Consider the following 27626-nt stretch of genomic DNA (forward strand, 5'->3'; position numbering starts at 1 on the left):
ATGGGAAAGGTTCAAGGAAACACATCACCCCGCTCTGTGGCAGGGAACATCACAAACAGTGTCTCTGGAACGTCAGGGCAGTTCGCAGTCTGCTCCTGGTAAGTCCCAGGCCCCCTGCTCAGGCCCTGGCGGTGCTGCAGGGATGCTGTGGGTTGGACGCTTGCTCTGGTGGTGGTCACATGGCCTCAAGCTCTAGGTGGCAGGGCCCTTCTTCCCAGTGTCGCCCCCACCCTGTCAGGGTTACCAATCCTCCTCCGAGTCTGGCCGGCAGAGCCTCCTGGCTGAGGCGTCTCCCTGTGCTGGGCTCACTGCCCAGGGTCCCCCTCGCTCTCCCCAGCTGCTCACAACACCCGGCTCCGGACTGCTCCAGCCCCACTCTGCCTCAGCACGGCTGCTGCTCTGCGTCCAGCTCCCTGGGCCACTTCTCTGGCCCCTCTGGCTCTGGTTGCTGCAGCTCTGCTCCCAGGACAGGTCTGCTCTGCAGGCTGCTTCTGTGACTCTGCTCCCAGCACTGACCTGCTTCCTGGGCTGCTTTTCTGGTCCCTCTGGATCTGGCCCAGCTCAGCTCCCCAGCTTAGCTTGGGCCCCTGCTTTCTCCTTAGCTCGGCCCCACTCTGTCTGACCCAGGCAATTCCAGCTCATGTGGAGGACGGGACCTCCCTGGCCTCCTGACTCCCTGATTAGCCTGCCTGCCCTGTCAATCAGGCTGACCTAGAGCATTGGCCTCTCCCCATTGTTCCTGGGGACTGTCAGTCTCAGGGTGCTGATTCCCCATCGACTCTTCCCCCTTTTAGTACTGGGAGCTAGCAACTAAAACACCCCCACTGAATGTTAGTAAGGGGGCAACAGTCCCCTTACACAATCATATCCCCTCTCAGCCTTTCTTTGCTGGGATAGGCTAATCAAAGCTCTTCCAGTCTCCTCTCATGAGATAGGCCCTCTGTCCCCCTGACAGAGCTCTTTTCTGCATGTGTACTAGTCTGGGAGGAGGCAGAAGGTGATTGCCTGCCTGCACCATAGAATCATAGAATATCAGGGTTGGAAGGGACCTCAGGAGGTCATCTAGTCCAACCCCCTGCTCAAAGCAGGACCAGTCCCCAATTAAATCATCCCAGCCAGGGCTTTGTCAAGCCTGACCTTAAAAACTTCTAAGGAAGGAGATTCTACCACCTCCCTAGGTAACGCATTCCAGTGTTTCACCACCCTCCTAGTGAAAAAGTTTTTCTTAATATCCAACCTAAACCTCCCCCACTGCAACTTGAGACCATTACTCCTTGTCCTGTCCTCTTCTACCACTGAGAATAGTCTAGAACCATCCTCTTTGGAACCACCTCTCAGGTAGTTGAAAGCAGCTATCAAATCCCCCCTCATTCTTCTCTTCTGCAGACTAAACAATCCCAGTTCCCTCAGCCTCTCCTCAGAAGTCATGTGTTCCAGACCCCTAATCATTTTTGTTGCCCTTTGCTGGACTCTCTCCAATTTATCCACATCCTTCTTGTAGTGTGGGGCCCAAAACTGGACACACTACTCCAGATGAGGCCTCACCAGTGTCGAATAGAGGGGAACGATCACGTCCCTCGATCTGCTCACTATGCCCCTACTTATACATCGCAAAATGCCATTGGCCTTCTTGGCAACAAGGGCACACTGCTGACTCATATCCAGCTTCTCGTCCACTGTCACCCCTAGGTCCTTTTCCGCAGAACTGCTGCCTAGCCATTCGGTCCCTAGTCTGTAGCGGTGCATTGGGTTCTTCCGTCCTAAGTGCAGGACTCTGCACTTATCCTTATTGAACCTCATCAGGTTTCTTTTGGCCCAATCCTCCAATTTGTCTAGGTCCCTCTGTATCCTATCCCTCCCCTCCAGCGTATCTACCACTCCTCCCAGTTTAGTGTCATCCGCAAATTTGCTGAGAGTGCAATCCACACCATCCTCCAGATCATTTATGAAGATATTGAACAAAACCGGCCCCAGGACCGACCCCTGGGGCACTCCACTTGACACCGGCTGCCAACTAGACATGGAGCCATTGCTCACTACCCAGGGAGGGACGTACGTACTGGGGCCTGTGCTAGTGGCATAGCATTCTAGCTGGAATAGGAGGGGGCTGTTTAATCTAGCAGACAAAAGCATAAAGAAATCTGATGGCTGTACGCTGAAGCTAGACCTGTTTATGTACAAATGAGTGCAGATTTTACGTGGAGGGTAATTAACTATTGGAACAACGTACCTAAAGATGTGCTGGATTCTTCGTCCTTTGGTCCTGGAGTGTTTAAATGAAGACTGGGTGTCTCTTTCTAAAAGATATGCTCTCTCTCAACCAGAAGTTATAAGCTTGGTGCAGGAATCACGGGGTGGGATCTTCTGGCCTGTGCTATGCAGGTAAACTGGATGATTGTAATGGTCCCTTCTAATTGAATCTTAAATTGAATTAATTTAGTTTGTGACCCAGCAAGTCTATGCCATTACGTGGTCATGTCTATCCATCGGGCAGCTTTGGGAGGAGATGTGTGCTCACCTTGAGAGGCGTCCAGGAGCTTGCATTTGTTAATGTCAATGTTCTGAGCAAAGCTTCGCCACTCTTTCAGGTGAAACCTACTTTTCTAGGTAGAGGTGAAAGTTCTGAAATATTGGCTAGAGCAGGTCCACTCCTAATATGTGAATCTTCTATGCTTGAGATTTAACCAATGAAAAATGATTACTACTGCCAAAGACTTATTTCTGTTGAAAGTATCAGGGAGGGCCTAATTATAAAATACCATAGCAATGTAATTATTCCTACACAAAAATTGCTGTAAAGTGATATGTATTTCTTTTATAGGACAAAGAGCGCAATTTTTCTGGGACATAATTCTGTTCATTATCCTTGGTTTGTATTTTTTTAAATGAAGATTGCTTTTCTACTGTGAATCAACTTCCTGCCAGTAAATTAATAGTGATGGTCTCTGTATGTGGAAATCAACTGTTGGGATGGTTTTTATGGAAATGATCAGTGAGCAATATTTTTAAAAAAGTAAGTTATCTATAGTGGAAAATTAAATTTAGATGTGTTTAGCACAATCAGCTTCTATAAATAAATAAGTTGTAAATTTTCCCAGCAGTCCAAACTACAGATGAAACAAAGAAAAGACAGCATTTCCCACTGATATCTTTTTTAGAACTGAATTCTCATTAGAATGATTTTCAGGATGGTTTACAGTAACGCAAATTAAATTTCACAGATGAGTGGAAACAAAATTTTGGCTAAAACTCTGGCCTTGAAAGATCATGTAGGTAACTCATAGATGGAAATGGACCTAGAGAATTACAGATTCCTTGAAATATAACAGTGCAGAATAACCACGGATAGTTGAGCATGGGGACTGGAGTAGCTGTTAAACAAACAGAGCTCTGGAGAAGAGGGATAGTAATGAAATTGAAATTATATGGGGCGGATGGAGTGCACAGCTGTGCACTTGTATTATAACTGGAACAAATGATATGTAATTGAAGTACTGTTTAGCCCACTGTGTTGAAGAGTGTTCAGTTCTGAAGTAAGCCAGCTGAGAGTAGGCAAATATACAGCTCAGAGGAGGAGAGCTGATGGGGTTAATCTGTTAACATATTAAGAGGGCCGGGCTGGAAGCATTTGGATATTAGGCTTCTGTTTAAAATTTTGCAGTGCTTGAAATCACATTGCAAAATAATTAGAGATACAGTTATCAAAAGCACCTAAGTGACTTAGTCACTCAGAATCAAAGTGTCATTGAAAGTCAATGGGACTTAGGCCTGGTCTTCGCTACAGAGTTAGGTTGATATAAAGCAGCTTAGGTAAAATGTAACTCCCACCAATGTTAAGTCACCCACTAAATCGACTTAATATCTCTGCGCCCACTAGAGGTGTAGCGTTTTGGTCTATGTAGTTAGGATGACGCAGTGTCCGTGTCGACGCTGCACTACTTACATCACCTTTTGGCTGACAGCAGGAGCCTCCCCCTTCTTTCCCCCCACCCCCAACGTGGGGCTGACTGCTGGAGCCCCCTCCTCCATGGGGTTCCAGCTGTCAGTGCCCCACCATGCTCTACACAGTTAATTTGGTGGAAGGGCTCCTGGTGAGGACGTGCATCGCCAACAGAAGGAGCATAGTGTGGACGTGAACCAATTACTTTAATTACTTAAGTCAACTTAATTTTTAGTATAGACATGACCTTAGCCCTGGTCTACACTAGGACTTTAGGTCGAATTTAGCAGCGTTAAATTGATGTAAACCTGCACCCGTCCATACGATGAAGCCCTTTATTTCGACTTAAAGGGCTCTTCAAATCGATTTCCTTACTCCACCCCTGACAAGTGGATTAGCACTTAAATCGGCCTTGCCGGGTCAAATTTGGGGTACTGTGGGCACAATTCGATGGTATTGGCCTCCGGGAGCTATCCCAGAGTGCTCCATTGTGACTGCTCTGGACAGCACTCTCAACTCAGATGCACGATTGTTTGCCGTTGCTCTGACGCAGGGAGGGGCGAATGATGACACGGCTCACAGGGTTGGCTTACCGGGAGTTAAAATCAACAAAGGGGGTGGCTTTACATCAAGGAGTATTTCAGGCAGGACTTCACGGAGGGTTCCAATAAGAAATGGTGCACCTAAGTTATTGTTCTTATTGGAACAAGGAGGTTAGTCTGGCCTCTGATTGATACATGACTAGATTTACCTCGCTGCACCTTCTCTGTGAGTGACTGCAGTGTGACCTAGAGGAATGAGTCCCCTAGACGGGGGGCGAGTGGGGGGTTTGAAAATGAGTACAAAACAAATCTGGTCTATTTCTTGTTTTGATCCACTCCATCTATCTTTTACATCTTTGGCTGGCAGCAGACGGTGCAGAAGGACTGCATGCCATCCACATCTCATGGCTGCTCAGCAGAAGATGGTGCAGTAGGACTGCTAGCCATCCTCATCTCTTGCCTGCCCGGCAGAAGATGATGCAGTAGGACTGCTAGCAATCCGAATTACCTGCCTGCTCACCATAAGATGGTTCAATAGGACTGACTGCAGGACTAAAGAGAACGACCTGATCAAGTCACTCCAAATTTAGTCCCTGCGCCCGTGTCTGCCCAGGTGCTCCTGATCGACCTTAGAGCAGAGGCGACCAGGAGCACCTCGGACATGACGATGACGGCTACCAGTCCTATTGCACCGTCTGCTGCCACAAGGCAATGGGTTGCTGCTGCTGTGTAGCAATGCAGTACCGCGTCTGCCAGCACCTAGGAGACATACGGTGACAGTGAGCTGAGCGGGCTCCATGCTTGCCGTGGTATGGCGTCTGCACAGGTAACTCAGGAAAAAAAGCGCGAAACGATTGTCTGCCCTTGCTTTCACGGAGGGAGGGAGGGAACGGGGGCCTGACGATATGTACCCAGAACCACCCGCGACAATGTTTTAGCCCCATCAGGCATTGGGATCTCAACCCAGAATTCCAATGGGCAGCAGAGACTGCGGGAACTGTGGGATAGCTACCCACAGTGCAACACTCCGGAAGTCGACTCTAGCCTCGGTACTGTGGAAGCACTCCGCCGAGTTAATGCACTTAGAGCATTTTCTATGGGGACACACACACTCGAATATATAAAACGGATTTCTAAAAAACCGACTTCTATAAATTCAACCTAATTTCATAGTGTAGACATACCCTGAGTCTCTGAAGTCCCAAAGTCTCTCCTGAAAATGGGACTTAAGCTCCTAAGTCACTCCAGGTGCATTTGAGAATTTTACCCTGGGTATATTTCTTAACTACCTCCGTGAAAAGGAGTTTTCTGGATCATAACTGTAGTAGCATTCAGTTTGACAATCTTTAAAAGAGTTGTTCTGATATCACAGTTATGTGATCACATCAGTGCAGGCTTCCATTCTGATATTTTTAGTCTCCTGGACACAGTTACCGGATCCTGTCCAGCTCCACAAACACTATGGTTACTCAAGCACACTTCTAACATTTTTCAAAAGTTGTCTGACATTCTAGAGAGTCTCAATTCCAAACCAGCTGTCTTTTAGAAGTACAGATTTTCCATGAGTAGTGGTGCAAAGGCTGGCTGTGAACTGACTGGTGATCTGCCAACAGCTGTGATTGTAAACCCGTTACGTGTTAGGAGGTCGGTTGAGTAGAATTGGATGTGTGTTAGCAGGTGCCGTGGTGACTGTAGTGCACTACAGATACTGCAGCACGCCAGAGACGTTACACTCTGGGCTAGTGGAGTCTACTGTCTGGCACCAGACAAAGCACATTACAACAGAGATGAGTGAATGCTGCATTCCCAGGTGCATTCTTCCGCCTGCAAAGAGGAGACGGCTCACTCTCCTCCAGCCTGTGGAGAGGGGGGAAAGAACCACCTCACTGAGATTTCTAAGTCTTGCCTACATTTTCAAAAATGGAGGCCAGAATTCACCACTGGTTCAGCTCAGCTGGTGGCAGTGATGCTGGAATCTGTAGTGTGCAAGACGACTCAGGTGTATTTCCCACCATGCCATCTAACTTGTAATCTGTGTTAAAAATGACTGAGCTCTGTCTTCGCTACAGGATCTACTGTTGCTATGCATAGTGGAGTAGCCCTGGTGGAAAATTACAAGTCCCAATTCTGTCAATATAGAGGCAGCCCTAGATGTGCTGAAAAGTTCTAGACTCTTGTAGCCTCCTTTAGGCCAATTGTACTGTCCTGAGCATTCAGGAGGTCCTTTGCTTCCCAGCTCCCTGCCCCTGGGCTCCCTGTCCCTGATGCCCCTTTTCTCTTCTTAAAAACAAGGCTGCTCTGCTACTTGCTCTCCACTCCTCTCCTGGGGAAAGTATAGCAGCTCCAGCTCCTCATGATGCTCATTTCTCAGGAGGAGCAGGGATGGTTTGTTCCTTGGCATTGCCCTCTCTACCAGAGAAGAAACCAGTGGTTCCCTGGTTGCACTTGGCCAGAATTGCTCCTGGACCTGAGGGAGTGAGTTGGCTAAGTCGTGTTGTCATACACTTTCATTGTGGTTTAGAATAAAGGTGGTTGGAAATTAACTGAGAATTTCTTCACTGTTAGAATTCTTCCCACGGGCTTTGTATTAACTACGTTCTTTGCTGTGGGAGGCTCTTACAATGCATGTTTTGACTGCTCAGAGGAATCTCAAAGAGCTCAAGTCTCAGGTTGGGAATAGCAGCAGCTCTGATTTATAGTGGCATCTCAGAAGACTGAGGGCCAAGTCTTTTTTTAAAGAACACGGTGCCTTTTTATGAGAAAATGCTTGGCATATTTTAAAACTCCAAGGAAATCTCAGACCAGTTCCTATCTTAGATCCAGAATTGATGTTCTTATGTTTCCATGACAGCAGCATGGTGACTCATCCTATGATGGTAAGCAGCCTGCTTCTCTCATGCGGGGCATTGGAAAAACAATTTTTCCACAGCTATTCCAGGGGTATAAGATTTGATTTAACTAGTAAGGCAAATCGTGTGTCCTGGTGGTAGGAGCTGCAGACTGGGAATCGAGACTCCTGGGTTCTGTTCTTGGTTCTGCCACTAAGTTTGGATAAATCACTTAACTTTGCTATAACTCTCCTTACCGTTATGTAAAGTGGGGGGGAAATAATAAATGGGTGGCAGGTATTAATTGTTTGCTAACCTCTTTGAGCTCCTCAGGTGAAAGGTGCATTAGAAGTGCGAAATATGGTTAAATAGTAACTCCATAACTGTTATAGTAAATTCATATTTTGAGGGTGCAGATTGATACTCCAGTATGTATAGGTTTCAGAGTGGTAGCCGTGTTAGTCTGTATCAGCAAAAATAATGAGGAGTCCTTGTGGCACCTTAGAGACTAACAAATTTATTTGGGCATAAGCTTTCGTGGGGTAAAACCAACTTCATCAGATGCATGGAGTGGAAAATACAGTAGGAAGAAATATATATACACAGTACATGAAAAGATGGGAGTTTCCTTACCAAGTGGGGGGTCAGTTCTAACGAGACAATTCAACTGATGGTAAGGGGTAAGTTACCAAAGTGGATCTCCTTAGGTCACTGCTAGTATGAGTAGGGCCCTACCAAATTCACAGTCCATTTTGGTCAATTTCACAGTCGCAGGATTTTAAAAAATCATAAATTTCATGATATCAGCTATTTAAATCTGAAATTTCACAGTGTTGTAACTGTTGGGGTCCATGAATGTTGTTTTGATATTCTGTAATATTCAACTGACCGTATGGGGCCCATACTTCACACTGTGGCTGTGGAATACTCTCCCAGTGGGGGAGGTGGGAATCCCATCACTTGGGACATTGAAAACTAGATTGAATAAAATGTTAGAAGATGTACACTAGGGAACAAACCTACACTGGCAGAGAGGTGGGAAAAGATGATTTAATGGGCCTCTTCCATCTCTGACTTCTGACTGTAATATATGCTTATATTTCCATTATATTCTATATGGACTATTTGCCTTGACTGTCCCTAATATTGGAGATAGAAGGTATATGGTTCTGTGCAAACTTATTGTTCGAATACATTGGCCCTGTCTGAAGTTCAGCCATTACTTTCAGTTCTGACATTAGTAATTGATATTGTGTTGGAGACGCCCCGAGTTTTTCTCCAAATGCTCTTTAACGCTCACATTTGTTAAAATTATGGGATTCCATGAACTATGCAGGCTTAATCAATGGTATTGGCTGCCTGGGACAAAACTGCTTTAGACAGGATGTATAAAACAATACTAATTATCAAGCTGCGATATCTTACAAGGTTTTCCACTTTAAGGTTAAATCTTGAAGTTCTTACACTTGGGAGAAATTTATGTTTTATTGTTTCAAGTTATTGATTTTTACAACATGGAGGGAGGAGAGAGGGAAGGTGTATTCACAGATGTCATTAGTGTTGTCATGCTAGTGACGGAGGGGCTGTGTAACTGCCAGTCACACACCAACACGCAGACAGAAAATCACGCTCCGCTTGCCACTTAGGTCCTTCTTGTCTGGCAAACAGTAATACATTTATCCTGTTGATGAATCAAGTCAAAATGGGGGACAGTTTTCTCTTTAACATCTTCATGCGGGTCAAAACTACTTTTATTTACCGGGAAATGGCTTTTATATAAAAAACCCAAGTGTTTGTATTTTACTACATATTAGCAGTTGTAGTTTACTATAATTTTACTAAGGCAGTTACTGCCTTTATTTTACTTAGTGATAAATTGGTAAGTGTCAAAACCAACCGAAGTATTTTCCATTTCAGCCACTCCTTAGTGTTACAACTGTTAGCTTTCTATTATTGCTCTTGTTAGGAACTACTGATTACTTCTTGTAAAGATTAATTTATCACTTTTGAAATTAGATTAAGGGCCAGATATAATTAGTATAATATATATATATATAATATAATATTAGTATAAATCCCAAGTAACTCCGTTGAGGTCAAAATCTATTCCTTGGAATGAACCATGCCTGTTTCTTGTGCCTCCAGATCAGTTTAATTAAGGTAATTCAGCTTGCCAAGACGTATACAGGACTTTGAATATGTGTGTGTTCCACCTCTTCACCCATAACTCCTTGTTGTATATGAGGAATCTGGTCTGAGTATGGACCAGGATAATTGTACAGTATACAGATGAAGTGGTATTCAGTAACTACCACATGACCCTTCCTTTCTTAAATACTCACCGTATGTGCACATTGGAGAGATAGTGAAAATGTGACATGGAGTCTTTCCGGAAAAGTTTTTTTAAAAGCAGAATAGATTGTAAATGACCTATTTTTTTAAGTTTTAAAGGTTAGTGTAAAATAAAAATGACAGATAACTTTATACAAGAAAAATGAGCTGTCACTATATCACAGAGTGGAAGTAATTGCTTCCCATGGAGAAGTTGTGCTTTGTAAAACCCTTAGCAATTCTTAACAATGTTCTATTTAAGCCCTTCTCTTAAATTTTTCCATTATCTGTTAGGATATTTTATTTTAATGCATTCAGTCTGAAATGTTCATTTCTTTCCCCCTGCCAGGTTGTGACCAGACTGATCCATTTGCTGGGTGAGACGATTCTTGGCAGCCTTCAGCAGGGGGGTAAGAAACATTTCCTGGGCTATTTGCTTTATTTGCAGTGCTCAGAAAAGATGTCTAAGGGCCAGATTCAGATCTCAGCTACACTGATACATTTTCCAAGTAATTCTACTGAATTCAGTGGAATACTGCTGGATTTACACCAGTAAATTTGAGAACAGAGAATTCCTGTCAGAGATAAGACTTTGCCCCTGATTATTCCACTTTAGCCAGGAGTAACAATTTCAAGGGAGTAACAATTTCATAAGTACAGAATGAGTGTGCATTGGTAAGATAAATGGGGTGGGGGAATGAAATCAAATGTAATTGATACCACTGAGTCCCAAAGGTACTGATGTACATGCACAGTGAAATCTGCTTCAAATATTTGTAGAGAGAGAGGGTTTTCAGGGATAGGGAGCAATACTGAATTCAGTAACCTTGCACAGAATCACATCACACCAAATGGAATCTGCATGCAGGATGACCTAATGAAACTGTAGGTTTCAAAGTAGCAGCCGTGTTCGTCCTCATCCGCAAAAAGAACAGGAGTACTTGTGGCACATTAGAGACTAACAAATTTATAAAAGCATAAGCTTTCGTGGCTACAGCCCAGTTTATTGGATGCATAGAATGGAACATGTAGTAAGATGCATAGAATGGAACATATATACACACACATACAGAGAAGGTGGAAGTTGCCATACAAACTATAAGAGACTAATTAATTAAGATGAGCTGTTATCAGCAGGAGAAAAAAAACTTTTGTAGTGATAATCAAGATGGCCCATTTAGACAGTTGACAAGAAGATGTGAGGATACTTAACATAGGGAAATAGATTCAATATGTGTAATGACCCAGCCCCTCCCAGTCTCCATTCAAAGCCAAGTTAATGGTATCTAGTTTGCATATTAATTCAAGCTCAGCAGTTTCTCCTTGGAGTCTGTTTTTGAAGCTTTTCTGTTGCAAAATTGCCACCCTTAAATCTTTTACTGAGTGGCCAGAGCGGTTGAGGTGTTCTCCTACCGGTTTTTGAATGTTATGATTCCTGATGTCAGATTTGTGTCCATTTATTGTTTTACTTAGAGACTGTCCAGTTTGGCCAATGTACATGGCAGAGGGGCATTGCTGGCACATGATGGCATATATCACATTGGTAGATGTGCAGGTGAACGAGCCCCTGATGGCGTGGCTAATGTGATTAGGCCCTCTGATGGTGTCACTTGAATAGATATGTGGACACAGTTGGCATCGGGCTTCGTTGCAAGGATAGGTTCCTGGGTTAGTGTTTTTGTTGTGTGGTGTGTGGTTGCTGGTGAGTATTTGCTTCAGGTTGGGGGGGCTGTCTGTAAGCGAGGACTGGTTTGTCTCCCAAGATCTGTGAGAGTGATGGGTCATCCTTCAGGATAGGTTGTAAATCTTTGATGATGCTCTGGAGAGGTTTTAGTTGGGGGCTGAAGTTGACAGCTAGTGGCATTCTGTTATTTTCTTTGTTGGGCCTGTCCTGTAGTAGGTGACTTCTGTCTCTGTCAATCTGTTTTTTCACTTCAGCAGGTGGGTATTGTAGTTTTAAGAATGCTCGATAGAGATCTTGTAGGTGTTTGTTTCTGTCTGAGGGATTGGAGCAAATGCGGTTGTATCATAGAGCTTGGCTGTAGACAATGGATTGTGTGGTGTGTCCTGGATGGAAGCTGGAGGCATGTAGGTAGGAATAGCGGTCAGTAGGTTTCCGGTATAGGGTGGTGGTTATGTGACCATCGCTTATTAGCACAGTAGTGTCCAGGAAATGGACCGCTTATGTGGATTGGTCTAGGCTGAGGTTGATGGTGGGATGGAAATTGTTGAAATCATGGTGGAATTCCTCAAGGGCTTCTTTTCCATGGGTCCAGATGATGAAGATGTCATCAATGTAGTGCAAGTAGAGTTGGGGCGTTAGGGGACGAGAACTAAGGAAGCGTTGTTCTAAGTCAGTCATAAAAATGTTGGCATACTGTGGGGCCATTCCAGTACCCATGGCAGTGCCGCTGACTTGAAGGTATACATTGTCCCCAAATGTGAAATAGTTATGGGTGAGGATAAAGTCACCAAGTTCAGCCACCAGGTTTGCTGTGACATTATCGGGGATACTGTTCCTGACGGCTTGTAGTCCATCTTTGTGTGGAATGTTGGTGTAGAGGGCTTCTACATCCATAGTGGCCAGGATGGTGTTTTCTGGAAGATCACTGATGGATTGTAGTTTCCTCAGGAAGTCAGTGGTGTCTCGAAGATAGCTGGGAGTGCTGGTAGCGTAGGGCCTGAGGAGAGAGTCCACATAGCCAGACTCCAACGAGAAACTGCTGAGCTGAATTAATATGCAAACTAGATACCATTAACTTGGGTTTGAATAGAGGCTGGGAGTGGCTGGGTCATTACACATATTGAATCTATTCCCTTAAGTTAAGTATCCTCATACCTTCTTGTCAACTGTCTAAATGGGCCATCTTGATTATCACTACAGAAGTTTTTTTCTCCTGCTGATAACAGCTCATCTTAATTAATTAACCTTTTACAGTTTGTATGGCAACTTCCACCTTCTCTGTATGTGTATATATATATATATATATATATATATATATCTTCTTACTATATGTTCCATTCTATGCGTCCGATGAAGTGGGCTGTAGCCACGAAAGCTTATGCTTTTATAAATTTGTTAGTCTCTAAGGTGCCACAAGTACTCCTGTTCTTTTTTTAATGAATCTGTAGTTTGCTTATCTTGCTGAGTTGCCTAATAGCAAATCATTCAGTATTTAGGTGTTCCCAAGTTTTTATCCTGAGAAATTTCTTGTGAATTGCCTTGGTTGAATTAGTTTAGATTACTAATTGGGTTGATTGTTAGTGGGTGGGAGGAAACTTCCCTTACTGTTTGTTCTTCTTGGACTATAAAACAAAACCAGTTTTAAAAGAAAATAATGTTCTAAGTACTGGTAAGTTTAGAAAACCTCTGTGCTGTGATGCTCATTTATAAGAATTCCATTGAATTTCCGTTGTCTTCTTTGGACCAAGTACTTTGGAGACGGGAAACAAAAACGATTAGGGGCAGGGAACAGCTTCCGGACAAAGAGAGATTAAAAAGACTGGGACTATTCAGTTTAGAAAAGAGACAACTAAGGGGGGAGACGATGGAGGTCTATAAAATCATGAATTGAATTGACAAAGTGAATTGTTATTTACCCCTTCATATAACACAAGAACTAGAGATCCCCCAATGAAATAATCAACAGCAGGTTTAAAACAAACATAAGGAAGTACTTCTTCACACACAGTCAGTCGTTGCCAAGGGATGTTGCAAAGGCCAAAAGTATGAGTGGGTTCAAAAATAATGAGATAAGTTCATGGAGGATAGGTCCATCAATGGCTATTAGCCAAGATGGCCAGGTACACAAGCCCGTGCTCCCTAAACCTTCAACTGCCCGAACCTGGGACTGGATGATGGAGGATGGATCACCTTAAATTGCATAGCTCTGTCCATTCCCTCTGTAGCATCTGGCACTGGCCACTGTCAGAAGGTAGGAGTCTAGGCTAAATGGACCATTGGTCTGACCTAGTATGGCTGTTATGTGTTCTTATGATTAACTTTGCATTGTATCACAGCTTAAAAACATCAGCACATTAAAATTAACCTATAATCCCCACTAGGCTACTGGATATTTCTTGCTTTGCCATTTTGTGACACAATCAGAGAGTAAAAGTAACAACCAATTTATAACTTCGCAGGGCCATTTTAATCTCTCTAATTGTAAGTGGCAGCCAGTTAGGCGGGAAATCATCCCAACAAAGTGACTTGTGCAGTTATGATTGTCCCACTGATGTGGAAAGAATGTTCAGCTCTTCAAGTACGTGTCAGTGTGGCTCCCATTGCAAGGGGCACATGTGCCTTATGCCTGTGAGAGTAGATTCTTTTAGCTAGCAGTGTCCAGTCTGTGCAAGTGTCTGTCCTGTGCCTCCTTACTCTCCCATGTGAGGGCACAAAGGGCAGAGTGGTCATATATTCCTTCTGGCCTCGGAATGTATGAATCTGTGAAAGGCCAGGCAGTCTCTTCCTTGAAACTTTTAAAGTGGATCACACAGTGCACATCCATCTGGTAGCAGCTGCCTGGTGCACCTCTCCTGCCTAACATGAATGCACACTCCACCAGAGCACCGGCAGCATTGTTGGCTTACTTCAGAAATGTGCCGATTTTGGAGATTTGCACGGCAGCTGTGTGGAGTAATCCTGTGACCTTCATTAAATGTGCACTTGACATGACAGCCAGGGCAAATGCCAAGCTTGGATGAGCAGTGCTACCGTCTTCGTTTCCCTGATCAGCTGTGACACCTCAGTCATAGAATCTCAGGGTTGGAAGGGACCTCAGGAGGTCATCTAGTCCAACCCCCTGCTCAAAGCAGGATGAATCCCCAACTAAGTCCAGCCATCCAAGGATGCTACTGCTTGCCAGTCACCTATAGGGGGATCCACGCTGACATACTTGAAGAAGAGAGAATGGTTACTTAACCTATGCTAATTGTGGTTCTTCAAGATGTTATAGTCTGTGCGGATCACATGACCCACCATCCATCCCTGCTTTCAGAGTGCTCAGCAAGCATGGGCTTTGAACTGTGATGGAGCTGAAGGAGGGATGCAACCATTTTGGCCTTCATGCCTTTGAAGAGTTACTCCTGGGGGAATTCTGCTCCACTGCGCATGCACAGAATTTATATTCCCCACAGATTTCTTTGCTTCCCTGCAGAAAAATGAGTTTCTGATGGGGAACCAAAAGGGAAGCCACAAGAGCAGTCATGTGACCCCCCCCCCCAGCAGTATGTTTCGGGTGCCCAGGGCAGCCAGCAGAGAGGTAAATCACTGTGGGGCAGGAGGCGGGACTGGGAAAGGAATCTGCCTGGTGGCTCCTACGCTGCATCGGGCTCAACTGCTAGTCCTGGCTGGGCTGGGGAGGACAGGACTTCCTCTTCCCGGCATCCAGGGCCAGGTCAGACCCACCCCCAGATTTCTCCTCAGCTGCAGGAAGCTCTGAAAACTCTCCCCCCTCTTCTTCCCCCACTTCCTGCACCCATTGCTCCTCAGCTGCATGGGGAGGGATCCCCGTATGGGGACATGCACCCCCATCTGCCCAGCCCTCATGCATCCACATCCCGTCATATCCAGATCCTCCTGCTGAGCCTCCCCCCCCCACACACACACACACTCAGAACTTCCCATGATGAGCCCCACTCCCCCTACACCTGGGCCACTCCAACAATCCACTCACACCTGGATCCCCATCAGAATGAGCCCCAACCAGCTGCACCTGGATCCCCACCCCACTGAGCCCCCAGAAAGCCCCCCACACCCAGACCTCCCTGCCAAGCTCCATTTCCCCACCATGCCCAGACACCCCCCTGCTGAGCCCCAACCACCTTCACCTGGACCCCCCTGCAGAGTCCCATTACTGTTGAACGCAGAACCCCCCAACAAGCTCCTGTGCATCCAGATTCCTCCCGCACCCGGATCCCCCACTGAGCTGCTCACACCCATATTGCCTCTCACAGAACCCTCTCAACCCACACCTGGATCCCCCACACTAAGCCCCTCCACTCTTGGATCCTGCTTTGCTGAGCCTGCATGTCGACACTGAGAGGCAGGGCCATGGAGTGTTTCTGGGGCAGGCCCGCTCCTTGCACTGTGTCAGGGTTGGGTGCAGCCTCACTGCTGAGTTTGTGTCCCTGGGGGTGGGGTGGGGACCTGCACAGTGATCTCCCACCTCCGTGCAGCCAGTGGCCTGTGTGCTCCCCACTACCATGGGGGAGCCTCCACATTTATTTGACAAATAAAATTTGCAGAATTTTAGAATATTGTGTGCAGAATTTTTTTTTTTTTGACTCAGAATGCCCTCAGGAGTACAGGGTGCGTGCTGTGGGTGTAAAATAGAACAGCTGAAGAAATTTAGCCTTCAGTTCTATCCTGTGGCTCTTTTGGCTTTGGTTTTTAGATGTATATATTGGGTCTGACACGTCCTCTAACTGCTGTACGGTATGTACTCAGTGCAAAATAGATATAATAAACCATGGAAGATATTTTCTCCCCTCTGCCTGAGCTATATTTAAGCAGTATTTGCCAACCAAACTCAGCTGTCCAAGAAGTATCCTTTTATACACTGGCATGCTGTGCTCTACAGCACAATGCCACTGTGTCTAGGACATGATGCATCACAGATACCTATACTTCATCTGGTTGAAGAAGTATTCTCTTTGTACTAAACACTTCAAAGTTTGCTTCCTTGGTCTTGGAGCTTTAAGTGTCCACTTTTAAATGACTGGTAGCGATTGCCAGTCTTTCGGTTGATAGTTTACAGTTCATGTCATTGGTAAGGAGCCATCTGGTCCCATGTGTCCTTGCTGTTTCCAGTCGTCTTGATAAAGCTTTGATACCGACTGTACTGCAGTGTTTCTGAACTGTGGCAGTGTCTTTCCCTCACACAGAATTTATTTAAAAAAACTTGTCTGTCTTGGGCTCAGATTAGACTTCTACAGTTTCTGGTCATACCATAACCGTGAATCTCCTGGTATTTGTCAAGCAAAGCATTCTTCCTGGTTAACTGCAAAGGGCCAAATTACCTGGTCCCATTAAATCTATTTGATTAATTATTTTATCATTTGAATGCTGTTTTTCCCCCACTGGTATGGTAGTCAAGCCATACGAATACCGTGACCCTATTACACTTAGAATAAAGTGCAAATTGTATTGACAGACCCTTACTGAATACAGGTTCTCAACAAGAGTTTTTCTGAATCAGTCAGAGTAACTTATCTCTAGTTCTGTGCTATTCCAATACTTGGAAAAATCACTATAACCCTGCATGTTGTGTTGTATTGGCTGGGAATGTTGTATAACTTATATATCATTACAGTGTTCTCTCCCAGTATAACCCAGCAAATCTGTAATGCATGTCACTTAATTTGCAACTTCCTCTGTGTTTAAATTTGGTATTTTGTTAAGCACACATTAAAATTGCCACCTGGCACTTAGATTTGGAGGGCATAATTTTGCAACTCTCTTGTGATTCTGCTCTATTTTCCAGCACGTTCCTTGCCATCCTAGAGGCAGAGCAAAAAACTGTTGCTCATGGATTTGTTCTTGGAAGGGCACATTCTCATTAGTTTAGTGAACTAAGCTACTCGGTGTTTTATTAACACATCTGTTAGATTGGCTTAAATACAATTGAAGTGATTGTCTACATGGATTCCACTTCTGGTAGGCATGTGCCCCATGCGTGTAAGATTGGATTCTTTTTGCCAGTAGTGTCCACTGAGTCATGGGCAACTGTGTCTGCGAGATGGAACTTCTGCATGTCTGCTTCTTAGCACGCTATGCAACTTGACTGGTCCTCTGTATGTATGTGTGTGTGTGTGTGTATGTGTGTGTGTGTGTGTGTGTATATGCAATATGAGAGTTTGATAGTAATATTAGTATAGTTGTACAGTGGTGTAGTGTAGTTTTTTCTTTTCTTACGCCTCTAGGAGGATGCTGAAGGCAACAGAGGCCTGTGTTTAGTGTTTTCTCCTGGATAACTCAATAAGAGTTGCCTCAGAAGCAGGGGCTCTGTAGACCAGAACACAGACTTCCTTGATCAGTGCTTTTGTGAGATGTGGATGAACTCCAAGCTCCTGTGCTCACTGGTCAATAAAATTTCGTTCACTGAGCCTAGCAGAGCATCGAAGTCCTCCTGCACCAGTGATCTGATCTGAGGGGTGGGAAGAACATCGTTCCCACAGGGAGAACAGCTCTAACACCTAGTAAAAGGAGGCATAGATCCAAAAAGTAGTTTGTAGCCTGAATTGGATCCCTGTGACACTCTGGCAAAACTCAGTCATTGAGCACATATGGTTCTGTCTCAGGCAGAAGTCCACACTTTGCCAGGTACCAGCCCCTCTCTGTTGACATAAGTGCACGTGGAGCCAGTGACCCCAGTGTCCACGAGACTGGTACCAGCTCCTGCGGAACAGAGGCCCCTGGCACAGGTTTTCTCGGCAACAAAGTTATTTTCAATCCACGTAATCTTGCATTGACCACACAGCCCAAGTCATCATTACTATCCTTGCCTGTGAGTGTCCCCTGTACAGTACTGATTACCAGTATAGTCATGGAACCAATCAGCTTTTCAGCTCTAGTGGTGGTCAGTACTCAAGCTTACCCTACATCTCCAGTTAAGGTAACCCCACCATTAGAGAAATATTCATTTTCTTCTTCCTCCCAAGCAAATGGGGAGGCATCCCGCATCCGCTCATCTCATTCACATTCATATGACCCCTTCAGGTCTGACAGGGAATCTAGACACCATTAGTATAGGCATAGACCTATGTGATCTCCAGGAGAGCACTCTCCTAGGTATCCACCCTGGTCGCTCACAGCCCCTATCCCTAGTGGGCCTCTCAGGGGATGTAACCAGCAAGGAAACCTACATCAGCTGTCCCTCTGTGACGGGATCCCTGGGGTACAACCTGGAAGTATGGGACCACTATGTCCCCTTAACTCTCCAGCCTGGGCTGTCTTTCATAATGCTTTGCCAGTGACAAGCAGCAAACCCCTCGCGGTGCTGTGATCACTCAGCCATCTGCATGCTGAGGCACACCCAGCTAAATTGTACGAATACTCTACAAGGCTCTCATGAACTATAGGCAGGGAAACTCTAGCAAATCTCTCAAGCCCCCAGCCTTGGACCCCAGAAATATACTGTCTTACACTACTCAAGACTTCTTTTGAACAGTGCAATCATATTAATTAGTTTGCCGCTTTGTCAAAGGAAAGTGGACATGCGCCAGCCTTTGTAACCTGAGCAGATTTCCCAAGCTCCTTAGACAAACTCACTGGGAAGGATAAAACATTAAAATAAGTTTATTAATTAAAGTGGTAGGCATAAAGGTGAGAAAATAAATACCGTAAGAAAATAAAAAGTAAACGTGCATTCTAAATCTTAAACTTTTAGACTAAGCAAGAGTTGAATCAAAAGCTTTTCTCACCCCACTGGATGTTGCAGGTAGGTTACAGTTCTTAAGACGCAGGCTGAATTTCCTTCTCAGCCTGGGACCAGTCTCCTCAGTTCAAGTCTTTGTCTTCCCAGCATTCTTGTTGCCTTCAGTGTAGGTGGGGGAGGGGAGAGAGGTGGTCTCATGATGCCACTGTCCATTATCTTATATCCTCAGTCCATGTGCCTCTAAAAATACTGCCCCAAATATGTCCTGGTGGGCCTTGCTGAGTCACAGAGTTGAGCAAGCCCCATCTCTTACAGAATTTGTAAATTTCTTGTTTACAATTCCCCTACTGGTCAGTAGCTCAGGATGGTCGCTTTGGGTGTGAGTCACCTCCTTTGTTGCCACTGGAGAACTAGCAGTGAGCGACTCCCAGACGCGCAACATATTTCAATAACAAACATATAGCAAAATCTCATAACTTCATGCATGCTACCAATATACATATTTTGACAAAACAGTGAGTTTCAGCAGATCATGACCTTTCATATAGTATCTTACATGGCATGCTTTGTACAAAATACCTCAACCATATATGAATGATGACTATGGGGGTTACAGCATGCTTCTTTGAGGTACAGTGTGTCACACCCTCCAGAATTAGTTTCCTTCTCCTATGAAGCTTCGGACAGTAGCTCAAGAAGGGTAGCTGGTGTGGACTCATGCAATGCCCCAGGAAGAAAGGGAAACTGAGGAATAACACCCGCAGATGGAAGAGTGTTTCTGTGTCACATGGCAGATACTTCAGAAATCTTTGGCGATAGTGTAGGAAAAATGGCATATGCCTTCTGCACATCCTGCATTCCTCCATGTATGAAAGTGTTGCTGTGTCAATTAACAAGGGGCTATTGGAACCAGCAAACATTTATTGCAGACCCCAGTGTCTGTGGCACCTACCTGTAAAAAGATGGACGCTATTGAGTCCCTTCAAGTGGGTTTGAATGTTTCACCTATTTCCTGGATCTCTGGTAGTGATGGTGGTGCATGAAAGGTCCAGGCAGCAGGGACCACAAAAATAACTCAGAGACAAAAGATCTGAAAAAGTTAGATCTATCTGTCAGGAAGAATTATTCATCATGAAGTTTGCAGATGTGCCTTGCAAAGTACTGGGCACTTCTGTCGAAGTATGATTACCTTAACTGACACCCAGCATTGCAGCTTATTGAGAAACTCCCACATGAACATAAGCAGGGACGAAGTCCGTTGTATCTGAGGGACTGTTAGTGGATCATCCATCCCTGCAGGCGACGTTGTATGCATCAGCCACAGAATGATCAACGGCCACCTCAGTCATCATTTGCAGGGATTCGTGGGTACAATCTTCAGGAAAACCCAAGGAGGTGCAGACAACAATTGAGGGCCTCTCATTTGGAGGTTGTGACATAGTCAATGCAACAGTTAATGAAGCCCTGCACTCTGAAAGATTTGAGCCTTTCTCTGTTTCTTGGGAGTCTGCACACCAGACCCGTGGAGAAGGTAATTTTGCTTTAGACAAAGAACTCTCCACATATTATTGTAACCCACAAAAGTCATCAGAATTGCTGAGGAAGAAGCAGAAGTTCCCAAACAGAAGACTCTCTGCCTCTTTGTCCTCTACTGCACATTCCGTATCCACCTCACAGCAGCAAGCTTGATGCCATCATCAAGAGCCATATAGAGTCTTTGGATGGTTTTTCCATCCCTCCCTCACCCCTTTTGGCATTTTGGAGTGGTTGGAAATCTGCCTCAGCCAGTGGGTCTTAGAGATCATCAACGTGGAGTGTTCAGTTCAATTCCAGTCCTTTCCTACCAACTCACCCCACTTCCCCATTCCTCTTCAGGGATCTCTCTCATGAGATATTGTTAAATCAAGAATTGTCCTCCCGTCTAAATTTCAGAGTAGTAAAAGAAGTGGCTCTGGATTTCAGAGGGAAGGGCTTTTACTCGTATTGTTTTCTGATCCCAAAGGGAAAAGGGTGCTTGCAACACATTCATCCGTGATTATTTCAAGTTCAGAATGACACTCTGACCTCTGGGAGCTAGCAATGGGATTATGAAGCTGTTGATGCATATTTTCAGGTATCACGTCACCTGGCACACCGAAAATATCTGAGGTCCCAAGTGGGAGAATCTCCCTACCAGTACAGAGTCCTGCTTTTTGGCGTTTTATCAGCAGCAAGGGTATTCACCCAGTGCTTTTTAGTCATTGTGGCTCATCTGAAGAGACCAGGCATTCAGGTATATCTGTACCTCTGTGATTATCTCATTCACCAAAGGTCACCATAGCTGGTGAAAGACTCCATTCACTTAATTGTACTTTTCAGCACACTCGGACTCAGGATCTTCAAAGACTGTCATCACTGTTGCTGACTCAGAGAATAGAGTTAATAAGGGCAGGGCATCAGCAAGGGTTTTTTCCTCCATTAGTATCCTTCTCTTAATTGAATTGTCTCGTTAGACTTACCTCCCACTGGATTAGGCAACTCCCATCTTTTTATGTGCTGTGTGAATGTGGGAAAAATTGGAAAGAGTCCAGCGCAGGCCAACAAAAATGATTAGGGGGCCGGCGCACATGACTTATGAGGAGAGGCTGAGGGAACGGGGATTGTTTGCAGAAGAGAAGAATAAGGGGGGATTTGATAGCTGCTTTCAACTACCTGAAAGTGGGTTCCAAAGAGGATGGCTCTAGACTGTTCTCAGTGGTAGCAGATGACAGAACAAGGAGTAATGGTCTCAAGTTGCAGTGGGGGAGGTTTCGGTTGGATATTAGGAAAAACTTTTTCACTAGGAGGGTGGTGAAGCACTGGAATGGGTTACCTAGGGAGGCGGTGGTGGAATCTCCTTCCTTTGAGGTTTTGAAGGTCAGGCTTGACAAAGCCCTGGGTGGGATGATTTAGTTTGGGATTGGTCCTGCTTTGAGCAGGGGGTTGGACTAGATGACCTCCTGAGTTCCCTTCCAACCCTGATATTCTATGATTCTATGCCAGACATCACCAAGTTCCTTGCAACTGGTGGTTGAAATCAGTGCATCTACCCAATGGTGATCACATGGACATGAGGGTGCAGGTCCCCAAAAAGTACTCTCATCTTCAGTTAGTGGAAGTACCCTCTTTGGGTATACAAAGAAGTACCATTTTCGCTACCATCATCTACCAGTAGGCTGGTGGAGGATGCCTCTGCACTCAGATGGGGAGCTTACCTAGAGTACATTCAAACCCAAGGCCTCTGGATTCCTGAAGAGATTCGTTTTCACATAGATATACTAGAAGTCACAACAATTCCTCTAGTGTGCAAAGCATTTCTACCCCTGCTGTGCAGACTGACAATCCGGGTTATAACAGACAGGGAGGAGCACTATCTTCTCCTCTTTCCAAAAAAAACTGTTCATCTCTGGACCTGATACATTTGTTGTCAAATCATGCTAGTAGCTCTGCACCTCTTACAGAAAGGTCTAGTGGAGCAGCTTAGCAGTCAATTCACTGACAACCATGAATAAATTGTCAGGTACTTGATCCTGCAGAGCCTCTTCTGCTGTTTGCTTCGGATTGGAAAAGGAAATGCCAAGCATTCTGCTCAAGAGGAGGAGTTTGAGCCAAGAATCCCTGTTGGATGCTTTTCTCATGTCATAGACTCCCGGGGTAATGTATGCTAGTCCACCAATCATGTTACTATCAAGGGTCTAAGGAAACTCAGGCCCCGTCTACACTGGCAAGTTTCTGTGCAGTAAAGCAGCGTTCTGCGCTGTAACTCCTGAGGTGTGCACACTGCCAAGCCACTTAGTGCGCAGAAACTGCTTAGTTGTCGCACTGTAAAAAAACCACCCCGACGAGCGGCGTAGAGCTTTCTGCGCTGGGGGTACAGCGCAGCTGTGCCAATGTAGACACCATGGTGATTACAGCGCTGTGATTGGCCTCCGGGAGGTGTCCCACAATGCCTGTTCTCACCTCTCTGGCCATCAGTTTAAACTCTACTGCCCTGCCCTCAGGTGACCAACCGTGAGCCCCACCCCGGACATTCCTTGGGAAATTTGAAAGTCCCCTTCCTGTTTGCTTGGTGATGTGAGCAGTGGTCTCAGTGCATCTTTCCAGGTGACCGTGCTTGCTCCATGCACCAGGCGATTCCCCGCTTGGAGCAATGCTGAGCTGCTGGATCTCATCGGCATTTTGGGAGAGGAAGCTGTGCAGTCCCAGCTGCGCTCCAGCCATAGGAATTAGGATACCTATGGGCAGATTTCTCGATGCATGACAGAAAGGGGCCATGACCAGGACACACTGCAGTGCAGGGTCAAAGTGAAGGAGCTGCGGAACGCCTACCACAAGACGTGGGAGGCAAACCGCTGCTGCGGTGCTTTTCCCACGAGCTGCCGGTTCTACAAAGAGCTGGACGCGATACTCGGTGGCGGCCCCACCTCCACTGCAAAGGCCCCTGTTGATACTTCGTTGGCTCATGTGCCAGTCGAGAGTGAACCAAGCCAGGAGGAGGAAATCTTGGACGAAGAGGGGGAGGGGGACCCAGAGGCAGAGGATAGCTCGGAGACCAGAGATGCATGCAGTCAGGAGCTCTTTTCTACCTGGAGGAGCCTAGCCAGTCACAGCAGTTGGATCTTGGCGAAGCACAAACAGGAGAGGAGACCCCTGGTAAGTGGATCTGATTTGGGGAATTGCTGAAGCGATTTGTTGAGGGAAGGAGGGTTGCAGAAAGCAGGCTTGTCTCCCACTGCATGCCTATTCTGAGTGGCGGAACAGGCTGTTGATAGACTCCCTCACTTCATGGGAATCTCCCTCAGAGATCTCCAGGAAACTCTCATGGAGATACTGGGCAATCCACTGCTGTGGGTTCCACAGCAGAGCTGCTTTGTTTATTGCCCCATTAAGGGTAACTTTCCTGCGCCACTGTGCTGTCACGGGTGGGAGGGGGAGAGGACCATTGCTGCAAAGAGGCGAGCCGCATAGGGGCCAGGACGGAAGCCACAGGCTTGGAGAAGACCCTCTCTTGATTTCCTGCTCACCCTCAGAGAGATCTTCCATAATGATCACATCCTGTGGAAAGTGTGGGGACAGGAATGATTATCAGGCCCCCCCTCCCGACAGTGCTGGCTCTCCCCAAGAGCCACATGCCCAGCGTACAGCAGGGTTCAGGAAGAGTGATTTACCCTGCCCCTGTGGCTACTCACCATTTTGGGGGTCTTGTGGCTCATGTGTGCTTGCCTGGGGTCAGCCAGTTAGTGACAGGTGTGTGAGTACTGGCTGTGTTTTAAAGCACTGTTACAAACTGTTTAAAGTAGTGTTACAAACAATACTGCTTCTGTAAAATGTTGCATTTAAACTTCACAGGGATGGCCTTGGGAGGCCAGTCTCCCTTATCGGCGACAGAACGGCTGCGCAGAATTAGAAAGTGACCACGAAGAACTAAGGAGGACTTTCTCCGTGAGGTTATGATGCACTCCGCCGCTGAGAAACAGGAATCGCAGGAGTGGTTGGATAACGAGAAGAGGGACCGAAAGGAGAACGTGGCACACCAGAAAGAAGTCACGGAACAGCTCTTAAACATTATGGAGCGCCAAGTAGACACGTTCCAGGCGATACTAGCTCTGCGAACCAAGCACCTCCGCACCCGCCCTTCCCTGCAGCTGCTGTCACAAAACTTTCCCATGCACCGCCCCCCACACCACTAACACACTGTTATCAACCTCCTGGCTCCACTCTACCCGCAGCATTCCACTCCTCCCTCCTCACAGTCCAGCAGTGTGGACTAGCACTACCCACTGCACTCAACACCCATCCCTCTGCAGTTTGGCCCTGCTGAAGAGCAGCACTCGCTGCATTGTACTCCAAAGGAAAAGGTTGGGTATGATCCCTGGACATACACAAATCTGTAGCTGTCCCAGGACCCCTCCTCCTCTGGTGACCTTCCCTTCCCCCAACCCCCTCCCTGCTGATGTATTTTTGTCATTTGACTCTCTCCTCCATTTGTTTCTTTTAATAAAAGAATTGTGTTGTTGGTTTGAAAGCAATCTTTATTCTATTAAGTGAAAGCAAAAAGAGCACAGCAAAGCAATATGCAATTATGTTAAACCCCCTTACAGGATCATGTGCACCAGTCACCTCCTGGGATTACAAACACTGCAATCCCCAAGCATAGCAGCAAATATTAGTGGCTTTCAGCTTCAAATTGCTGCCTCAAGGCATCCCTGATCTTTATGGCCCCGCGCTGTGCCCCTCTAATAGCCCTGGTCTCTGTCTTTTCAAACTCAGCCTCCAGGCACTGAGCCTCTGTGGTCCAGCCCTGAGTATAGCTTTCACCCTTCTCTTCACAAATATTATGGAGCATACAGCATGCGGCTATAAGCATAGGAATATTGTCATCTGCCATGTCCAGCTTCCCATACAGACATCGCCAGCGGGCTTTTAAATGGCCGAGTGCACACTCAATAGTCATTCTGCACTTGCTCAGCCTGTTGTTGAACCGCTCCTCGCGACTGTCAGGTTGCCCCATGTATGGCTTCATAAGCCACAGCATTAAGGGGTAGGCGGGGTCTCCCAAGATCACAATGGGCATTTCGACTTCCCATACGGTGATCTTCTGGTCCAGGAAGAAAGACCATGCTTGCTGTTGATAGTTGTAAAAAGGGTGAAAGGTGAGGCAATATCAATTCAAAGACTGTTGTATTAGGGAATGCTATGATTAGTTTAGATTGGATCCATCCATGAAGGTTAGAGCCTATTACACCAGGGCTCAGGCCACTTTTGTGGCATCTCCCAATTCCAGAAATTTGCAGGGCAGCTATGTGGGGATCAGTCCACACATTCACCCAGCACTGTTTCTTAATTCAAGCCTCAAGATCTGACAGAGCAGTCTTCAAATCATTATTTTAAATTGACCTTGTAATCAGGAAGTGGGTGCAAGGAGTCCTCTGTTTGCTAGAAACCAGAAGAGGAATCCAGGTGGACAATCACTCGAAGAAGAGAGAATGGTTACCTACCCTACAATAACGGTGGTTCTTTGAGATGTGTTAGAATCATAGACTTTAAGGTCAGAAGGTACCATTATGATCGTCTAGTCTGACCTCCTGCACAACGCAGGCCACAGAGTCTCACCCACCCACTCCTGTAACAAACCTCTAACCTATGTCTGAGCTACTGAAGTCCTCAAATCGTGGTTTAAAGACCTTGAGGTGCAGAGAATCCTCCAGTAAGTGAGCCTTGCCCCACGCTGCAGAGGAAGGCGAAAAACCCCAGGGCCTCTTCCAGTCTGCCCTGGAGGAAAATTCCTTCCTGACCCCAAATATGGCGATCAGCTAAACCCTGAGCATGTGGGCAAGACTCACCAGCCAGACACCCAGGAAAGAATTCTCTGTAGTAACTCAGATCCCACCCCATATAATATCCCATCACAGGCCATTGGGCATATCTACCGCTAATAGTTGAAGATCAATTAATTGCCAAAATTAAGCTATCCCATCATATCATCCCTTCCAAAAACTTATCAAGCTTAGTCTTGAAGCCAGATACGTCGTCTGCTCCCACTGCTTCCCTTGGAAGGCTGTTCCAGAACTTCACTCCTCTGATGGTTAGAAACCTTTGTCTAATTTCAAGTCTAAACTTCCTGATGGCCAGTTTATATCCATTTGTTCTTGTGTCCACATTCTTCTCCCTCCGTGGTATTTATCCCTCTGATATATTTATAGAGAGCAATCATATCTCCCCTCAGCCTTCTTTTGGTTAGGCTAAACAAGCCAAGCTCCTTGAGTCTCCTTTCAGAAGACAGGTTTTCCATTCCTTGGATCATCCTAGTAGCCCTTCTCTGTACCTGTTCCAGTTTGAATTCATCTTTCTTAAACATGGGAGACCAGAACTGCACACAATATTCCAGATGAGGTCTCACCAGTGCCTTGTATAGTGGTACTAACACCTGCTTATCTTTACTGGAAATACCTCGCCTGATGCATCCTAAGACGACATTAGCTTTTTTCATGGCCATATCACATTGGCGCCTCATAGTCATCCTATGATCAACCAATACTGCAAGGTCCTTCTCCTCCTCTGTTACTTCCAAGTGATGCGTCCCCAGTTTATAACAAAAATTCTTGTTATTAATCCCTAAATGCATGACCTTACACTTCTCACTATTAAATTTCATCCTATTACTATTACTCCAGTTTACAAGATCATCCAGATCTTCCTGTATGATATCCCGGTCCTTCTCTGTATTGGCAATACCTCCCAGCTTCGTGCCATCCGCAAACTTTATTCGCACATTCCCGCTTTTTGTGCCAAAGTCAGTAATAAAAAGATTAAATAAGATTGGTCCCAAAACCGATCCCTGAGGAACTCCACTGGTAACCTCCCTCCAGCCTGACAGTTCACCCTTCAGTGTGACCCGTTGTAGTCGCCCCTTTAACCAATTCCTTATACACCTTTCAATTTTCATATTGATCCCCATCTTTTCCAATTTAGCTAATAATTCCCCATGTGGAACCATATCAAATTCCTTACTGAAATCGAGGTAAATTAGATCCACTGTGTTTCCTTTGTCTACAAAATCTGTTACTTTCTCAAAGAAGGAGATCAGGTT

The 27626-nt window shown here is 45.7% G+C and overlaps 1 protein-coding gene across 2 annotated transcripts in view; it reads left to right on the forward strand.

The window, feature by feature from the left end:
* Positions 1 to 27626, forward strand: part of PNPLA7 (patatin like domain 7, lysophospholipase) — a 400735-nt gene that overhangs the window by 207986 nt on the left and 165123 nt on the right. For both annotated transcript variants that reach the window (XM_074973884.1, XM_074973883.1), the window contains exon 21: positions 9991 to 10051. In XM_074973884.1, the coding sequence (XP_074829985.1) occupies positions 9991 to 10051 (61 nt within the window). The remainder of the gene's footprint in view (positions 1 to 9990; positions 10052 to 27626) is intronic.

Source organism: Natator depressus, chromosome 16 (assembly GCF_965152275.1).
Source record: "Natator depressus isolate rNatDep1 chromosome 16, rNatDep2.hap1, whole genome shotgun sequence".
Lineage (NCBI taxonomy): Eukaryota > Metazoa > Chordata > Testudines > Cheloniidae > Natator > Natator depressus.